The sequence below is a fragment of the Kogia breviceps genome, chromosome 11, assembly GCF_026419965.1.
Source record: "Kogia breviceps isolate mKogBre1 chromosome 11, mKogBre1 haplotype 1, whole genome shotgun sequence".
NCBI classification, from domain to species: domain Eukaryota; kingdom Metazoa; phylum Chordata; class Mammalia; order Artiodactyla; family Physeteridae; genus Kogia; species Kogia breviceps.
In genome coordinates, this window is record NC_081320.1 from 79985492 (window position 1) to 80002256 (window position 16765).

Consider the following 16765-nt stretch of genomic DNA (forward strand, 5'->3'; position numbering starts at 1 on the left):
GGTGTAGAGGAACTTGCTGCTATGGTACCTGGTACAGCCACCTAAAAGTTAACCTAGTGCTATGGCATTTTATTTGTTCATATATACTGAATTATAGGTGTCAGTGTCTGAGGCAAAAGTCATCTCAGAGAAGTTAATATTTGCAAATTCAATATCTCCAAGTGGAAATTAGGTAGAGTTACCTAAACCAGAATGTCACCTTATCACTGCCAACTGAAAAAGCTATAGCTACTCAAAGGTAAGATGTATGTGTTCATAGATAAAAACTAAGATGTTAACTAGACAAGGATCAGTGGAAAATAAGTAGCAGTTTTGCACCAATGCAAGACAAAATATACTTTATTGTGACAGCAAATGCACATAGTGCTATAGGTAAGGCATGCTACTAGGAATCTGCATATAATCAAAGGCTGGTATGGAAATGAATGGGAATTGGTGTTGTGTCTTAATGCTTGAAGATTTAGTCCATGGTGAAGGGAAGAGAAGAATTTGTGTCCACATATCTCAAATGCAATATTATACACCTACCAAATCAGAGGCCTATACCTCTAACCAGGATCCCAAAGGCAAATAAGAGAAACTTAATCCTAACTGTACTCAGAAATCACTTCTAATATCAATAACAGAAATATTTTGCTAATTAATTTGAGGCAAATTTCATCTCTAGACAAAGACCTAGAAATTGATCAAACATTCATTCATTCATTTAAGTATTTAGCCAATTTTAACGCCACTTATTCCACCAGAAACAAATACTAGAATATCTAGAAATAGTTTGGATAAAGAAACATTTACATTTTAATACTTCATAAAGTGTAAATTTTGGGCTAAAATAACCCCCTGAGTCAAATTTGATCCCTTTCTATTTGAAGGGGCCAAGTAGAGTTTCAATTTCAACAGCTAAACTTCTGAGGGAAGATCTGAGAAAATAATGTTAGAAGATCTAGTCCTTTGATGTAACTATCAGGCTCCACAGACTTGTCAAAATCAATGCAAAACTGAGGAGGATAGGCTGAAACACTTTGCAAAGCAGTAGTTTTAGACAGGCTGCTTCACTTCCCTCCTTTTAAAACAGATGCAGATGAAATGCTTTCTGCATGAATGCACACTGACATTCTGTTCAACTGTTTTCTAAATGCAATACTGTGGATTTAAACAGTATGCTTTAATTTAAACAAAGTAGACTCTTATACACAATTTAGCTTAAGAGATGAAAAGAAACACTACTATGAAAATTATTTATCAAATACTCTGCTCTTTTAAAAGGTGATTTTAAAAGCAACACAGGACCAAAAACATCCAACTATTACTTTATTTATATTACTATGCTTAAGTTACATGGAAAAGACAACCAAGCAGTTCTGCCCCATATCAGGAAAAGTTTCCAATCAACACCAATTATGTGGTGACAAGTAACTAGGAATGGTGACATCTTTGGGTCAAGACTGACAAGGAAGAATGGGCTCTTATGCTACGGTTCATCTCCAACAAGAATATGGCACAATGGCCAGCACAAGCCATACTAACACTGAACCTTTAGCGCTGGTCACAAATTCGGATCTCTTCTCTGAAGCTAGCAAATCAAGTGAAATAACTGGGTTTAAAAAAAAGTTTTAAAATGAAGCCCAAATAAATTTAAGAACCATGCTCATGACACATTTTCCTTTCAAAATTTACATAAAACACTTTTTCACTCTAATAGCCCAGATATTTTTCCTCACATAGCCCACCATGTAGCTGCAGATAAGACTATTCTGCCTCAAAATGTAAACATAGGGAAAAAAAAAAAATTAACGGCATCCACATAATATTCTCTCTACACACTGCTGTTGGATGGAAAATAGAAAATTAAAAAAAAAAAACAAAAACAAAAACAGAAAGAAGGAAAGAAAGGTTCCATCATAGATTCTCACAACCTCTTGTTCCACAGTTCATGAATCCGACTCTGATGCTAAGGTGACAGTGTATGTAAGTAGATTTTTGTTTTCAGTGAAGAAGACCTGGGAAAAAGATGGATTTATCTCTTTTTCTTCAAGAGTTATCAGATGGTACATGCTCCTCAAAGCCCTCACTTTCTCGAACTAGCGCACGTTCTAGGATCACACGGCCTTCCTTATAACGCTGGCTGTCTTCAGTGGCAAACTCATAGATCCATCCCAGTTTGCTATTGCAGTTTTTGCAGCTCACATCTCGAACCATGTGGCGGCCAGTGAGCATGACCCGGTCTTGAACTTCACTGTACTGCAGGTTAACTACCTAAGAAACATGTGAAAACAAAATTGCAAAGCCACGTAAGTTATCTGCCAAAAATGGTTCACAATATTTTTGTTGGTGCAAGAACAGCAACTTCAGAAAAACGAATAGCAGTTGTTACCTTAGTCAAACCTACAATACACTTCCCAAGAGCTATTTTTACAAACTGCTGGGACAGGAAAGCATCTGTACTCAACTGGACATCTAATGTAATCATGCATTATTGTATTAATCTAAGTCACACTATTATACACGTTAGTTACACTTCTGTGTTATAGTGAAGAGTCCTTAACTTGGAGTCATAAAACGTAGGTCTGGGTCCAACTGTTATAATTCACCACTCAATGATGAGTACAACTAAGGCTATCAATGCAAAAGAACCTAGTACGCAACAGGTACTCCATAAAAAGAAATTTGGCAGATTTGTTTCTGAAATTACATTTTATCTACAAAGAGACTGGGGTAGATTGCAATACATAGTTTTCAAGTGGGTTCAAAGAATCTGTGAAGAATTTCCAATGATTCTTAACACCCAATAATCTTCTACGCTTTACTTTTCTGTAAAGAGCCAGATAGTAAACATTTTTGGCTTTGAGGGCTATATGGTCTTTGTTATAGCTATTTAGCTCTGCTGTTGTAGCACAAAAGCAACCACAGACAATACACAGAAGAATAAATATGGCTGTGCTTCATTAAACTTTACTTACAAAAACAGGCAGCTGGCATGCCATGGTGTGCCAACCCCTGGCTCTATACTGAAATAAAGACCAAGGGGTATATACACTATCAATTCTTTGAGATAAAAAACTTGTTTCCAAGTGGAACAGAGGAGTGTCCACTAGAGAGCTTTAAGTTGAACTTCTAAGAACAGGACCTTGGACTAGTTCTGTTCCTTAGCGTAAAATATTTGGAAATTCAACTTTGCTGGTACACATTAGATTCCAGGAGGCAGAATCACATCAAACAATTTCAAAGCCAGCCAGAAATTAGAGAAGGAGGCAGACTACACATTAATGTGTAAGTCAGGAGGCGCTCTTCCTGTTAGCAAACCTCTTAGCCAAATCATAATCAGAAGGATGACTGGTAGGCATAAATTAAAGCAAGGGAAGTTGGTTAGATGATCCTTATTCACTTGCACTGTCAAACTATGACAGCTTAATGCAGCTACCTCCCAATAAGGATAAATCAGTGATATGGGGGTATCTTGGCCCCTTCAATAGTCTTGTGAAGTCACTACCAAATTCTTACACTGAATGTCTTCTGAAGCAACAGAGACCACCCTGCTTATTATAATACAATCTTTAAACTCTCAACAATCAGTTCTACAGAGCACAGCTCTCATTCTGACTCTTCCTGGCATCTCCATGCTCTGAGGGGTATTCAGGTACTGCTATCAAATATATCCACTGAACCCACTTAGGAAATGAAACTGGTTTTCCCCACCAACCTTGTTAAAAAGAAATGCTCTGCCAGTGGCGCCTGTGAATCGAGTGGAGATGAGTTCTGAGCGGTTGGTCAGGATCGTATCGCAGTTTGCACAGGAAAACAGACGGGTACCACCGATATGATCAAGGAAAATCCTGCCCATTTTTATAGCTGAAGTTCTAAAAACCTAGGAGCAAATGGAAAAGGACAAGAAACACATTATGATTTTTTAAAAAAATTTGTTAGTACCTACTTGGTGTCATAGAGAACCATTTATATACACAGATGTGATGTCTTTATAGTACTTAATACGTGAAATAGCTGACTCTGAACAAAAGGATCCAAAGTTCACACACTGAGGAAACAAACAGGCATACCCAAACTAAGAACATTTTAGAAGCAATAAGTCAAGGAAGTAAACATGCTTAGGAAGGCCAAAGAATGGTATCACTTCTCTTTTAATTGGTATGAAAAAAACAGGAAGACAGTGGAATATCAAACTCAATGATGAGAAGCACAAGCAGAGAGGTGAGAAAAGAGGTTTAGCACAGGGTTTAGTGTACAATTCTGAGTATGTGTAATTTGAGAAAAGACTTGTGGGACGAGAGTGGGATGATCAGAGTAGAAAAAGGGGCGATCGGAAAACAAGAAGAGGGTAGTCTGGTTCGAGAGCATGGGGGGCCTGGCTCTCTGGTCATCAGGTGCGTCAACAAACACATAGGGGTGATGGCACTAACAGTAGTTAAGTTTGAGTCTGTGGAGCACTGTACTAGGATGCTTTACTTATTTCAAAATCATCACGACAACTCTGTGAAGTTATCGCCCCCATTTCAAAGATTACCCAAGGTTACTAACTGGTCAAAGGTTACACAGCTTTCAAGTCCAGAAAATCGTGACCGGAATACAGCTCACCCAAGTCAAAGCCAAAATTTTTCCATTACTCTAACACAAGAAGAGGACATACAAGATGGTCTAGGCTGGCATAAGGCTAGGAAAACAAGAACAGAGAAGAAGGGAAAGATGAGCCGTCGTTACATAGCTTACTATTTTTAAGAAATCCTTCCAATTCAACAAATCACAGAAGTTCTGAAACATTGAAAAAAAATCTCTGAATCCAACTTCTGAAACAAGGATAATCACACTCCAATATTTTAAAACTTAGGAGAGTTAATATATGCAACTCCTTAAATTCACCACAATTAATTCCCTAAAACAATATTTTTAAGATCTAGACATAGTCAAGAATACACTATAGCTTTTCACTTTAAAAAGCATTTATTCCTGCGTGTAGTGATCAGCTCCTATGTTTTAAATATTTAACATTATGTCTTTAAAATGGCACGCAGAGCTAACGCAGCTACCACTATGGAAAAGAAAAATCTAGAAGCCATGTGTAATCCACTGTCATCTTAAACTTGGGGCAATTCCATTACAAATTAAAAAGAAAATTCCATTCCTTCTAACATCTGTCAACTTCCTCAGCCATTAGGCAGTTCTAATGTCATTATCACAAAGATAATTATGACTCCCGTTACACATTATGATATGGAAGTTTAATAAAGAATGAAAAACAGGGCTTCCCTGGTGGCGCAGTGGTTGAGAGTCCGCCTGCCGAGGCAGGGGACGTGGGTTCGTGCCCCGGTCCGGGAAGATCCCACATGCCACGGAGCATCTGGGCCCGTGAGTCATGGCCGCTGAGCCTGCGCGTCCGGAGCCTGTGCTCCACAATGGCAGAGACCACAACGGTGAAAGGCACGCGTACCGCAAAAAAAAAAAAAATAAATAATAATAATGAAGAACAAATAGTGAGTATAATTACAATTTACAGCTTGTAAAAGGAAAGCCAGTGCACTAACAAAAGTTTCAATGAATAAATCCTGTGTAAAAACACAAGACTTAAGAAATGACATTTAGCTTTCTGATTATATTTCTGCAAAATGACAACAGAAGGTAAGACTTGCTGCTTATTGTTTCAGTCTCTAGGATAGCATTACTTTTCCCAGATGCCTAAGAACACATTATTTGTTATGCAAACGTCAAAGGTTGCAAATCTGAGGCATGCTGGCTGAATTCATTTGGTGGCAGAGGGATACAGCAGTGAACAAAACAACCCTTCCCTCACAAAACATTAAGTGGACATGTTTAATCTGGCCCACAGTTTTTTACTTTTAATAAAAAACTGTTGAGAATCATTTAAAATTTGAGAGATTTCATTAAGAGCCTGTATTGAGCCTTTTTTTAAAAAAAAAAAAAAAAAAAAAAAAAATCAGTGGGGAGAGCTGGCAACACAAGGCATATATTCTCATAGGGCAACGACTGGCTAGAGCTGAGTGGTGGCTGCGACTCCCCCAGCTAGGCCATTTCATTTGCTTTGTGTCCATTCTGTGCTACAAAATTACTTCACCTGTTAAGACATTTGAGTTTATGACTCGATATAAATTAAGCATTCAACGACCCTGTGAGTAGTTGATTTTGGTCATGTTTCTTAATACTGGTCATTTACAGAAAGGAATCAACAGCAGGGTTTTAGTCTCACCTCTGAAGACACAGTCCTCAGAATCTATATTTCTCTGAAAACTAGTATTTGTGCAGTAATTTAGCCTCCAGCTTGGGCTTCTGGGAACTGTTACTTTCAAGCCAATTTTCCTTCAAACTTTTAAATACAATATTCATCTTGTAAGTTATTTCAACCATAATGCAAGAATAACTAGATATTTTTGAATTGACTGTGACAGATACAATACTATTGAGGAAAATGTTCAGAACTTCAAAATGAACTCTCCCTATACCTTCTACCTACATCTCGATCTTTGGTTCACTATTACAACATAGCTGTGGCCATCTGCTTGCTACTGGATACAGGCAAACTATTTCTAAATGGGGTAAATAGATTTAACATGCCTTCTCTTCCCTGCTTCAAATTCAGACTATTTTTAACTTTTACCCAGCTATTTTTTTTACTGGATTCAGTTACATGATTCATTACCAAGACTAAAAATATCTGTACAGAATCACTATTCCCAGTTGCAGTTTCATTTGGAGAGTTCTATATATGTATATAAAACTGTAAAATGTAGTTATTTGCCAAAAGAGATAAGCTAGAATGCCATGGAATCTAGTAGAAGCAAGCAAAACACCACTTGCTGTTGAAGGTCTCTCGGACGTAGAAAAACCTCCGCAGGCCATTGGGTCCCAGGTGTTAGGCTTTAGCTTCGCTGGGCTAGGAGTGCAACCTAGTGCTCACTTCCCCTGTGCACACTCAGGAGGACTGATCTTAAGCAGACTGCCACTTCATTACAGAAGATGGACATATATACACTACCAAACGTAGGGTGGATAGCTAGTGGGAAGCAACCGCATGGCACAGGGAGATCAGCTAGGTGCTTTGTGACCACCTAGAGGGGTGGGATAGGGAGGGTGGGAGGGAGGGAGACGCAAGAGGGAGGGGATATGGGAACATATGTATATGTATAACTGATTCACTTTGTTGTAAAGCAGAAACTAACACACCATTGAAAGGCAATTATACTCCAATAAAGATGTTAAAAAAGAAACCTGGAAAAAAAAAAAAGCTAAAACATAACACCTGAATCAGGTTTCTCTGGACCTGGACAATATATTGAACTCTTCCTTAGACTTAATAATTTAGTGTCTACACTGTATGGGACACTGCGTTTGGTACTTTACATATCACATTTAATCTTGACAATTTCTAAAGTAGATATGTATTATCCTAATTTTGTAGAGGAAGAAATAGACGGTGACTTTATGAAATCAGCCCAACTGGGATCTGAACTAAATTCTGCTCCAGTTCTTTTTACCCCATTTACTCTCTAGTGACCAGAAGAGACACCCAGATTCAGTCTTTCTCCCTCAGATTTATCATGCACCCCTCCTGTCTCCATGCTGAACCTCCTATATTCCCTAACTTTGTTGATGGCAACTCCAATCACTCTCCTAAACTAGAAACCCTGGCAACTTCTTTAAGACAATGCAAAATTGACAATACCTCCGAAATCACTTTTCGAGGTCCTTCCTCCCCCTCCCTCATCAATGTCTTAGTTCAAATTCTCATCACTTCTAGATAAACCTCTTGTGGTCAGGGAGTGTGCATTAGTAAATGCAACATACATTCACAGGTGCCACTACATTTATGCTAAATTAGATAGTGCTACAAAACGTACTTCAGCCTTACTTACTTACAAAAGACATGGACTTCAGCCACCCTTTTCTAAGAGCTTATACAGACCACTCCTCTACAAACTTTGAAACTTTTTATCTGACAGAATAGAATATAGCTGATTCTTTAAAAACAATTTTCAGGAATAATTTACATAATATAAAATTTGGCCATTGTAAGTGTACAAATGAATGACTTTTAGTAAACTTACAAAGTTGTGCTACCATCACCACAAACCAGCTTTAGAATATTTCCATCACCTCCCCCAAATCCCCACAAACCATTCTTCAGTCAATCTCCAGCCACAGGCAACCAATGATCTACCTTCTGTTTTTACATCTAAATTATTTCCCAGGTACGCAAATCACCTTGCTTGGATTTAGAAGAGTACCAAATATCTTCAGTCACATATCTCTAAAATATCTTAAGAATGAATTGCTTTCACAGATGACTAATGTTTTCTGAATTGATTCTGGGGGCACTTACTGTGTCCCTAAGTAATAAAATGTGTGTTATGGTATCAGTGTTGAAGTTCAAGTTTATAACCAAAATTAGCACCAAACTCATCATTAATTAAAGCTTTAAGATGCTCTCTTCCTTTTTAGCATTTCAAGCAAAAAAGAATCTAAAAATCTTAATTTTTATAAGTGCCATTACCCAAATAATAAATAAGGTCTCTTGGGTACTAGATTTCCTTTACTCTAGGTTATTAAAATCCTTAAAAGGTGGGAGTAAGAAAATTATCAAATTTGAGTGTTTAACTGGAAGCCTAACATCAGTTCATTTGAAATTACTGGAAACATTGAGGTGTCAGGTTGAAAATATAAGTGAAATTCACACATGATATGTTGATATTTTAGTAACTGATTTCAATTTCCTCCCTCTTCAATAAATAACATTTAGCTATCTAGAATTTTCAATTTCAATTTTAATAGGAGGCTCCAGTGAAGCAATACATTAAGACCTTTACCTTTTTACAGATTTTTTTTTAATTTATAGGATTTATAGAATCTAAGAGAAAAAATGGTTTTTCTCTTTCAGAAATCCATGAAAGACAGTCTCCAGGAATGTATTATTTTAAAAATTAAAACATTATTGACTGTATAATTTCCTAGTTTGAGTCCAGGTCAATAAAACAATTTTCTAAAAAAGGCTTTTTGGTATTTATTTTTTTAGAGCAGTTTTAGGTTCACAGTAAAATAAAGCAGATTTTCCACATGCTCCCTGCCCCCACAAATGCATACCCTCCCTCATTATCAACATCCTTCACCAGAGTGGTACATTTGTTACAACTGATGAACCTATAATTATACATCATAACCACCCAAAGCCCATAGTTTATTAGGGCTCACTCTCAGTGTTGTACATACATCTTATGGGTTTAAACAAATGTATAATGACATGTATCCATCATTATGTTATCACTGCTTTAAAAATTCTCTGGGCTCTATTCATCCCCCTCCCCCACCAACCCCTGATCTTCTTACTCTCTCCATAGTTCTTCCTTTTCCAGAATGTCATACAGTTGGAATCATACAGTATATAACCTTTTCAGATTGGCTTCTTTTTCTTACTAATATGTATTTAAGGTTCCTCCAAGTCTTTCCATGGTTTGATGGCTCATTTCTTTTCAGTGTTGAATACTATTCAACTGTCTGGATGTACCAGTGTATTTATCCATTCACCTATTGAAGGACACTGTGGTTGCTTCAAAGTTTTGACAATTATGACTAAAGCTGCTATAAATATCCCCATGCAGGTTTTTGTGTGGACATAAGTTTTCCATTGGGTAAATGCCGAAGAATATCACTGCTGGATTATATGGTATGTTTAGTTTTTTAAGAAACCACCACAATGTCTTCCAAAGTGGCTGTACCATTTTGCATTCCCACTAGCAATGAATGAGCTCTACAACCTCACCAGCATTTGGTGGTGTCAGTATTTTGGATTTTGGCCATTTTAATAGGTGTGTAGTGGCATCCCACTGTTTTAATTTGCATTTCCCTGATGACATATGATATGAAGCATCTTTTCATGTGCTATTTGCCATCTGTGTATCTTCTTTGGTGAAGCATCTGTTAAGGTCCTTGGCCCAGTTTTTAATTGGGTTGTTTTGTTATTGTTGAGTTTTAAGAGTCCTTTGTATATTTTGGGTAACAGTCCTTTATCAGATATGTCTTTTGCAAATATATTTCTTTCAGTCTGTGGCTTGTCTTTTCATTCTCTTAACATTGTCTTTCACAGAGCAGACTTTTTCATATTAATGAAGTCCAGCTTATCAATTATCTATTTTCATGGGTCATGCCTTTGGTGTTGTATTTAAAAATCATTGCCAGGGGGCTTCCCTGGTGGCGCAGTGGTTGGGAGTCCGCCTGCCGGTGCAGGGGAACGCGGGCTCGTGCCCCGGTCTGGGAGGATCCCACATGCCATGGAGCGGCTGGGCCTGTGACCCACGGCCACTGAGCCTGTGCGTCCGGGGCCGGTGCTCCGCAACGGGAGAGACCACAACAGTGAGAGGCCCGCGTATTGCAAAAAAAAAAAAAAAAAAAAAAAGTCATTGCCATACTCAAGGTCATCTAGGTTTTCTCCTATGTTATCTTCTAAGCGTTCTATAGTTTTGCATTTTACCTTTAGGTCTGTGATCCACTTTTGAGTTAATTTTTGTGAGTGGGGGTGTAAGGTCTGTGTCTAGATTCATTTTTTTGCATGTGAATGTCCAGTTGTTCCAGCACATTTAAGATTATCTCTGCTCCACTGTACTGCCTTTGGTCCTCTGTTAAAGATCAGTTGACCACATTTATGTGGACCTATTTCTGGGCTCTCTGTTCTATTCCACTGATCTAATTATCTATTCTTTCACCAATATCATACTGTCCTAATTACTGTAGATATATACTAAGTCTTGAAGTTGGGTAGTGTCAGTCTTCTGACTTTATTCTCCTCTTTCAATACTGTGTTGGCTATTCTGGGTCTTTTGCCTCTTTATGGAAACTTTAGAAACAATCTGTTGATATTCACACAAAGTAACTTGTTCGAATTTTGACTGAGACTGCATTGAATCTACAGAACAAGTTGAGAAGAACTGACATCTTGACAACATTGAGTCTTCCTAACCATGAACATCGAATCTCTCTCCATTCATTTAGTTCTTGTTGATTTCATTCATCAGAGTTTTGTATTTTTCCTCATATAGATCCTATACACATTGTTAGATTTGTACCTAAGTATTTCTTGTGGGGGGGGCGGGCATGTTAATGTAAATGGTACTGTGTTAATTTCAAATTCCACTTGTTCACCACTGGTACTGATTTATACACACCACACATACATACACACTAACAAATATCCTGTTCATTAGTCTGGCTCATTGCTGAATATATTCTTTAAAAGCAGGGGTCAGCAAACGAAAACCTACAGACAAAATTCAGCTCACCACCTATTTTTGTATGACCCACAAGCTAAGAATGCTTTTTACACTTTAAAATGGTTGGGGAAAAACACTGAAAGAATATTTTGTGACATGAAAATTACATGAAATTCAAATTTCAGTGACCATAAATAAAGTTTTATTGGGACACAGCCACACCCATTTGTTTATACTTAACTGCTCTCTCACTACAATGGCAGAATTTGAGTATTTGCTGCTTAAACCTTATGGGCTGCAAAGTTCACAATATTCACTATCTGGCCCTTGACAGAAAGTGTGCTGACCCTTGATGAAAAAACTGTTTGGAGAGCAGAAGAGCTTTTCATTTAGAAAGCAGACAGTCTTTCTCAGAAAAAAAGGAAACTTGATTGGCATTCAGGTTTAAGGATCAACAGGAGTATCCAACAAAATCAATTTAATCCCACTCCCCTTTTCTTCATGGATTTTCTAACTAAAGTCCTTAACTTTCTGTAGTAAATTCAGCATGTTGAAGATCAACAATACAAAGATTATAAAAATAGACAGTATACCCAGCTGCTGCCTCCTTCTCTCTCCACCCCTAGGATTTAAACAATGTAGCCCAAATACTTGAACTCGGGGTTCAAATCTCAGCTCTGCCGCTTAAAAGCTGCATAAACTTTGTTTATGCACCTCAGTTTCTTCATCTATAAAACGGTGACAGCAGTACCCATCTCTGAGTTGTGAAAATTAAATGGCGATAATATATTTTGAGAATAGTGCCTGGCACACAATAAATGCTAAATAAAGATAAATCTAGTAAAATTAGATTATCTTCAACATTCTCTACCTGAACTTCCCCCTCCAATTACAGATGAAGAAAGCAAGGCTCAGAAAGGATATGAAACAAACAATAATAATTAACTGGCTTCATTTCCTGTTAATCACTGCAAAGCTAAGTGACCAGGTGATAGAAATTACATGCAGGAGGAAAGTTAGAAACCTTTTGAAGCATCTCAAATTCTCAGTATAATAATTCTAGGTCTTAAAATAGGCACTTGCCCTCCCTGTAACTAATAATCCAGTTCGGACTCAACCCTGGCAAGCAGAATTCACAGAAGGAGGAATCACACTTCCCAGCCCTAAAAATACCAGGGAGGCTTCTCTAAGAACCCTCTGGTGGGGAAACACCCAGTCCACAGATAGACTTTTCCTCTGTAAAAGAATTATTTCCTCAGGGCACTTCCACAGACCACAAAACACACACTCCACCCAACTCTATCTATCATTGGACAGGTAAGAGGGGCTTTTCCACTGCACTAGAAGGTGGTGGGCAAATGCAAGACACAAAAACTCTCTCCTGCAGGGAACTGAGTGTGCAGGAGCCTAGTGCAGAAAGGGTTAAAGGAATCTGCCCTTCCAGGAAAGGCTGTGTTTTGCAATGGTTTGGCTAAAATGGAAACACGCGGGAGCAAGCTTGTATATCTTGTTTTCAGTCTCTTCCCTCTCCAAAAAGGAAAGGAACAAAACTCAAAGGACGTTTAACAGTGCTGGATTGATTACTATAATTAACATCTAACGCTACTGTAATCTCATCAACTATTTCATGATGAAGTTCTATTGAAAACCTACAAGAGAAAATAATAAATTGAGTTTGATCCATAAAACCAATTCTCCATTTTTTTCTTTTTTACAAAATGTTCACCAAGCCAAGGTCTCGGTGATACAAGAAAGCTATGCTTTCCTCTTGTTCTCTTGCAATACCTGACCAGTTTACTTTGCTGTTTCAAATGATGTTCTGGTTGTGGAATCAGGTCTTCATTTGACAGTTAAGTTTTATATTTTTGTTCTTGCCCTGCAAATAATGCCTTTGTTGTTGCTAAACGTTTTCCAACTTCACTATGTTTCTATAATTCTTATTGTTCAGTCATCTCTAGAAAATAAGACTAGTCATGTAACTCAGTGAGTCAGCTAAACAATCTGAGTTGGTAATCTCCCCAAAACAGCTTTTGGCAAGACAAATTCAAGATCTCTCGTTTGCTGTGATGCAATACCATGAGTCAAAAAAGCTTCTAATTGGATGGACTGGAGTACAATTTAACTGTCTGGTTTCCTGATTCAGGTGTCAAGTAGCAAGTTTCATGTCACAGCTAAGGTTCAGTTCCTACACCACCAAGACATTACTACACAGGATTACCAGAGAAACTGATATTGGTTTATATACCCATTTAGGACCTATGAAACCTAAAGTGATAATCTGGGCAGGATTATACTTAGTAGTACTATCTTCACATCTCGATATTTAGGACTAGCTTCATGCCTCATGGACTGTTTTTTTGGAGGGTAGTAGCTAATTTAATCTCATTTTTAGACTTAATTTTGGCCTTATTTCCCTTCCTTTTCTATTTTCTAAATCTTTTTTTCTTTCCTACCACTAAATAGAGCAAAAGAAAAGGCAACTAAGTCTAGGGAAAGGTCCTCAATGATCTAGCCAGATTATTTTTAGAATCAGAAACATGTATTTTACATGTCGTTAAAATCCAATTTAGCGTCCCTGTATAGAGTTAAATAACTTAAGCACATTTCATCAACACCCTCTCCTATAGATAAGATGGCTGCCAAAAATAAACTTTAAAAAGGAAAAAAAAAAAAAAAAAAGCCAAACAGTAAGCCTGTATTGGGCACTGAGCTGGGTGAGAATGTGATAAAGGCAGACATTGGTCCTTTCCAAGGAGCATGACATTTTACCTGGTATTCCAGTACAAAGCCAGAAAGATAACGGCATATGTGGAAAATATTTTGTGTGCCAAATTCCACAAGCTCTACCTTTTCACTATCTATAAAGGCTCTGGGCCTCTTTTCTTCCTCCTAGGCCTCTGTTTGCCCAAGAGCATCCCAAAGCCTCTTCATTTTCTAGGTCTAATTAATATCAATCCACTCTAGGATGCTTCACTCTTCTCACTGCCCCATTTTTGAACTCCTACAACATCATTTCATAACTTACTAATATTTAACTGCGTACTATTACCCAATTTCATTTGCCTATGCCTTTTTACTAAACACTGTGCGTTTCTAGAGAAAAGACCGTAAATTCTTTGCAATTTCCTTCTTACCTAACATAGCGCGAGTATGCAATAAACTTTTAGGGAAAGATTCCACCAAGACACTTCACATCTGGCACAAATATGTACCCTGGACACACTTCATGCATTTTGGTTCGTCTTTTGTTGGAACACAGCTGCAACACTGCATACGCGACTGTGCAAGATTAGCTAATACCCTATTACCCCCCGTTACTTCAGCAGCAAGTCTAATTTCCCCAAAACACAAGGTTAGCCTGAGGTTACTTCAGGTTTTCCATCTGTCAAGGAGATCTGAAATAAAAATCCTCAGATTACCAACAGGGTTCTGTAAACAGAAAAAATTTAAAAATAAATGAGCTGTACACCTTCCCAGACTCTCCGCGCAAAGGGAGATTAATCGGTGTCGGGATTAAACATATCTTTGTAGTATTCCAATTTTCCAACTCCCGCTGTCCGGAATACTCACTGTCCTACCTACTAGTGCAGAATAAAGGGGTGGCCAGGGAGCGCATACGCCCCACCGACGAGGAAAGCAAGGATGCTGTTCGCCGTGGAGCAGCAGGCGGCCGCGCGGCCCCAAGCGCCGGTGAGCACCGCCGCAGCCGCCCACGCCCCGCAGCCCCGGCTGGCCCCAGCTGATTGCGGGCACGTGACGCCGCGGGCCAATCGGGAGGGGCCGGGGCCCGAGCGCGGCGCGGCCGGGCCTCCTCCGGCACAACAAACACGGGCCGGAAACAGCTGAGCGGGCGGCCCAGCGGCCCCAGCCGTCCGACGGCCGCCCAGTAGTTGCGCCACGCCCTCCGTCAAGCGGGCGGGTACCCCTCCCTCGGCCCGGGGGTCTCCTGGGGTGCAGGAGGGCAGGGTGGCGGGCATCCAGCCTTTGGGGGGCAGCAAACAAAAGCCAACGCCGACCCCCGCCCATTGCCAGTGCCAGCCGAGAGGGGATGTGGCCCCTCTGAAGGACAGGCCACGCCGTGGCGTTATTAACGCCGCACATCTCGGAGTCGAGTTCGGACTTCACCTCGGGGCCGTGGGCGCAGGCGCCGGCGAAGACCGCGGCGGCGCGGAGTCCGGGGCGCGCCCCCGACACTGCGGCGGGGACGCGGCCCGTGGGGGCGGGGCAGCCTAGGCGACGGGGTCGCCGGCCAAACTGCCCGCGGAGGGCCGCCGGAAGCCCCGGCCGCGACTTGCAAGGCCTTCGAGGCTGCGCCGGGGCGGGAGGGTGCGGGCGCCGAGACGGAGGTTGCGGTTGCGCCGGTTGCCCCGGTTGCGCGGCGGGGGCGGGCCGACGGCGGCCGCCGCGCCTGGGCCTCACAAAGAGGAAACAGGCCAGCTCGTCAGTCCGCAGCCCCGGCACCGGAGCCCGCCCAGAGGGGCGGGGGTCGGCCGCGCTGGGACCCCGGAGGGAGCGCGGGGAGGAAAAGGCACTTCCTGCCTGGGCCCCCCGCCCCGGGCCGATCCCGAGTGTTTCGAAGCCGCTGACCCGGAGGGTCGCCTCAGCCCCCCTCGGGCCCCGAATCCAGCCCCCGACTGCCGCACTCACCTCGAGCGGCTGTAAGATCGCGGCCGCTAGCGGCTCTTCGGTCCTCAGCTGAGATGAAGCCCCCTCAGCCAACGGAGTCTCCAGGTTTAGTCAGGCCCTGGCCTTGGCCCCGCCTCTCCCTGATTGGGCCTCAGCGTCAATCACCCGGCGTAGCCCCGCCCCTCGAACAATCGGCTCTCCCGGTTGGCCCAGAACGCCCATCATTTCTAGACCCCGCCCTTTCCCCGGCACCCTGCCCTTTCCGCTTGGCCCCGCCCCTTCCCAGGCTCACCCTCCCCCACTCCCGCTCCCCTTTGCGTCGCGGCCCACCCCTCCCAGAAGCCGCAGACCCAGGGCAATCTCCCTGCAGCTCGCCCCGCCCCTGACCCAACACCCGGGACTCGGACAGCCAATCAAAGAGGCTAACTCTGCCCCCTCTCCAGACGCAGCCAATGTGGAGAGACCTGAGATCCACCCCTTTCCCAGCTGAGAGCACACAACACAGCGTCCACGTGAGTCAGCTTCTTAAAGGAGACTGCCCGGCCTTTCTAATTGCTGCAGCTGAGAGACTGCGCGTCATCAGCGTCACCAGGTGGTGCCTAGGGCCTAGTTTCCTGAGGCCCAATGATGAAAACAACAGGCAGTTTTTCTAGGCAAAGCAGGTGTCTGGATAGTTTAAATGCACCGTGTAATTAATTTCTTTGAGATTGTTTACTCTTGCCCCTCCTTACAGTAGGCCACCTTTTATTTATAAACCCCAAACCCTTTGAGTCTGGGCATAAAGGAACTCCTGAAGAAAGGATTTTTCAGGTGTGGCCGAACTTTATTTACAATTGCCTGAGTTCTTTCTTGGTAGTGGAAGTGTTTATCAAAAAGATGAGAAAATTCAGAGTCTTCTACATGAAGATTTTTTTGCC

General features: G+C 41.2%; 1 protein-coding gene across 1 annotated transcript; it reads right to left on the reverse strand.

The window, feature by feature from the left end:
• Positions 1-1298: 1298 nt before the first annotated feature.
• YPEL5 (yippee like 5) lies at positions 1299-16004 on the reverse strand. Its single transcript, XM_059079638.2, has 3 exons — positions 15870-16004; positions 3701-3865; positions 1299-2256 (listed from the first exon to the last, which is right to left on the reverse strand). Exons 2-3 carry the CDS (start codon positions 3839-3841, stop codon positions 2032-2034), a joined length of 366 nt encoding a protein of 121 aa, XP_058935621.1. The 5' UTR covers positions 3842-3865; positions 15870-16004; the 3' UTR covers positions 1299-2031.
• Positions 16005-16765: the final 761 nt, after the last annotated feature.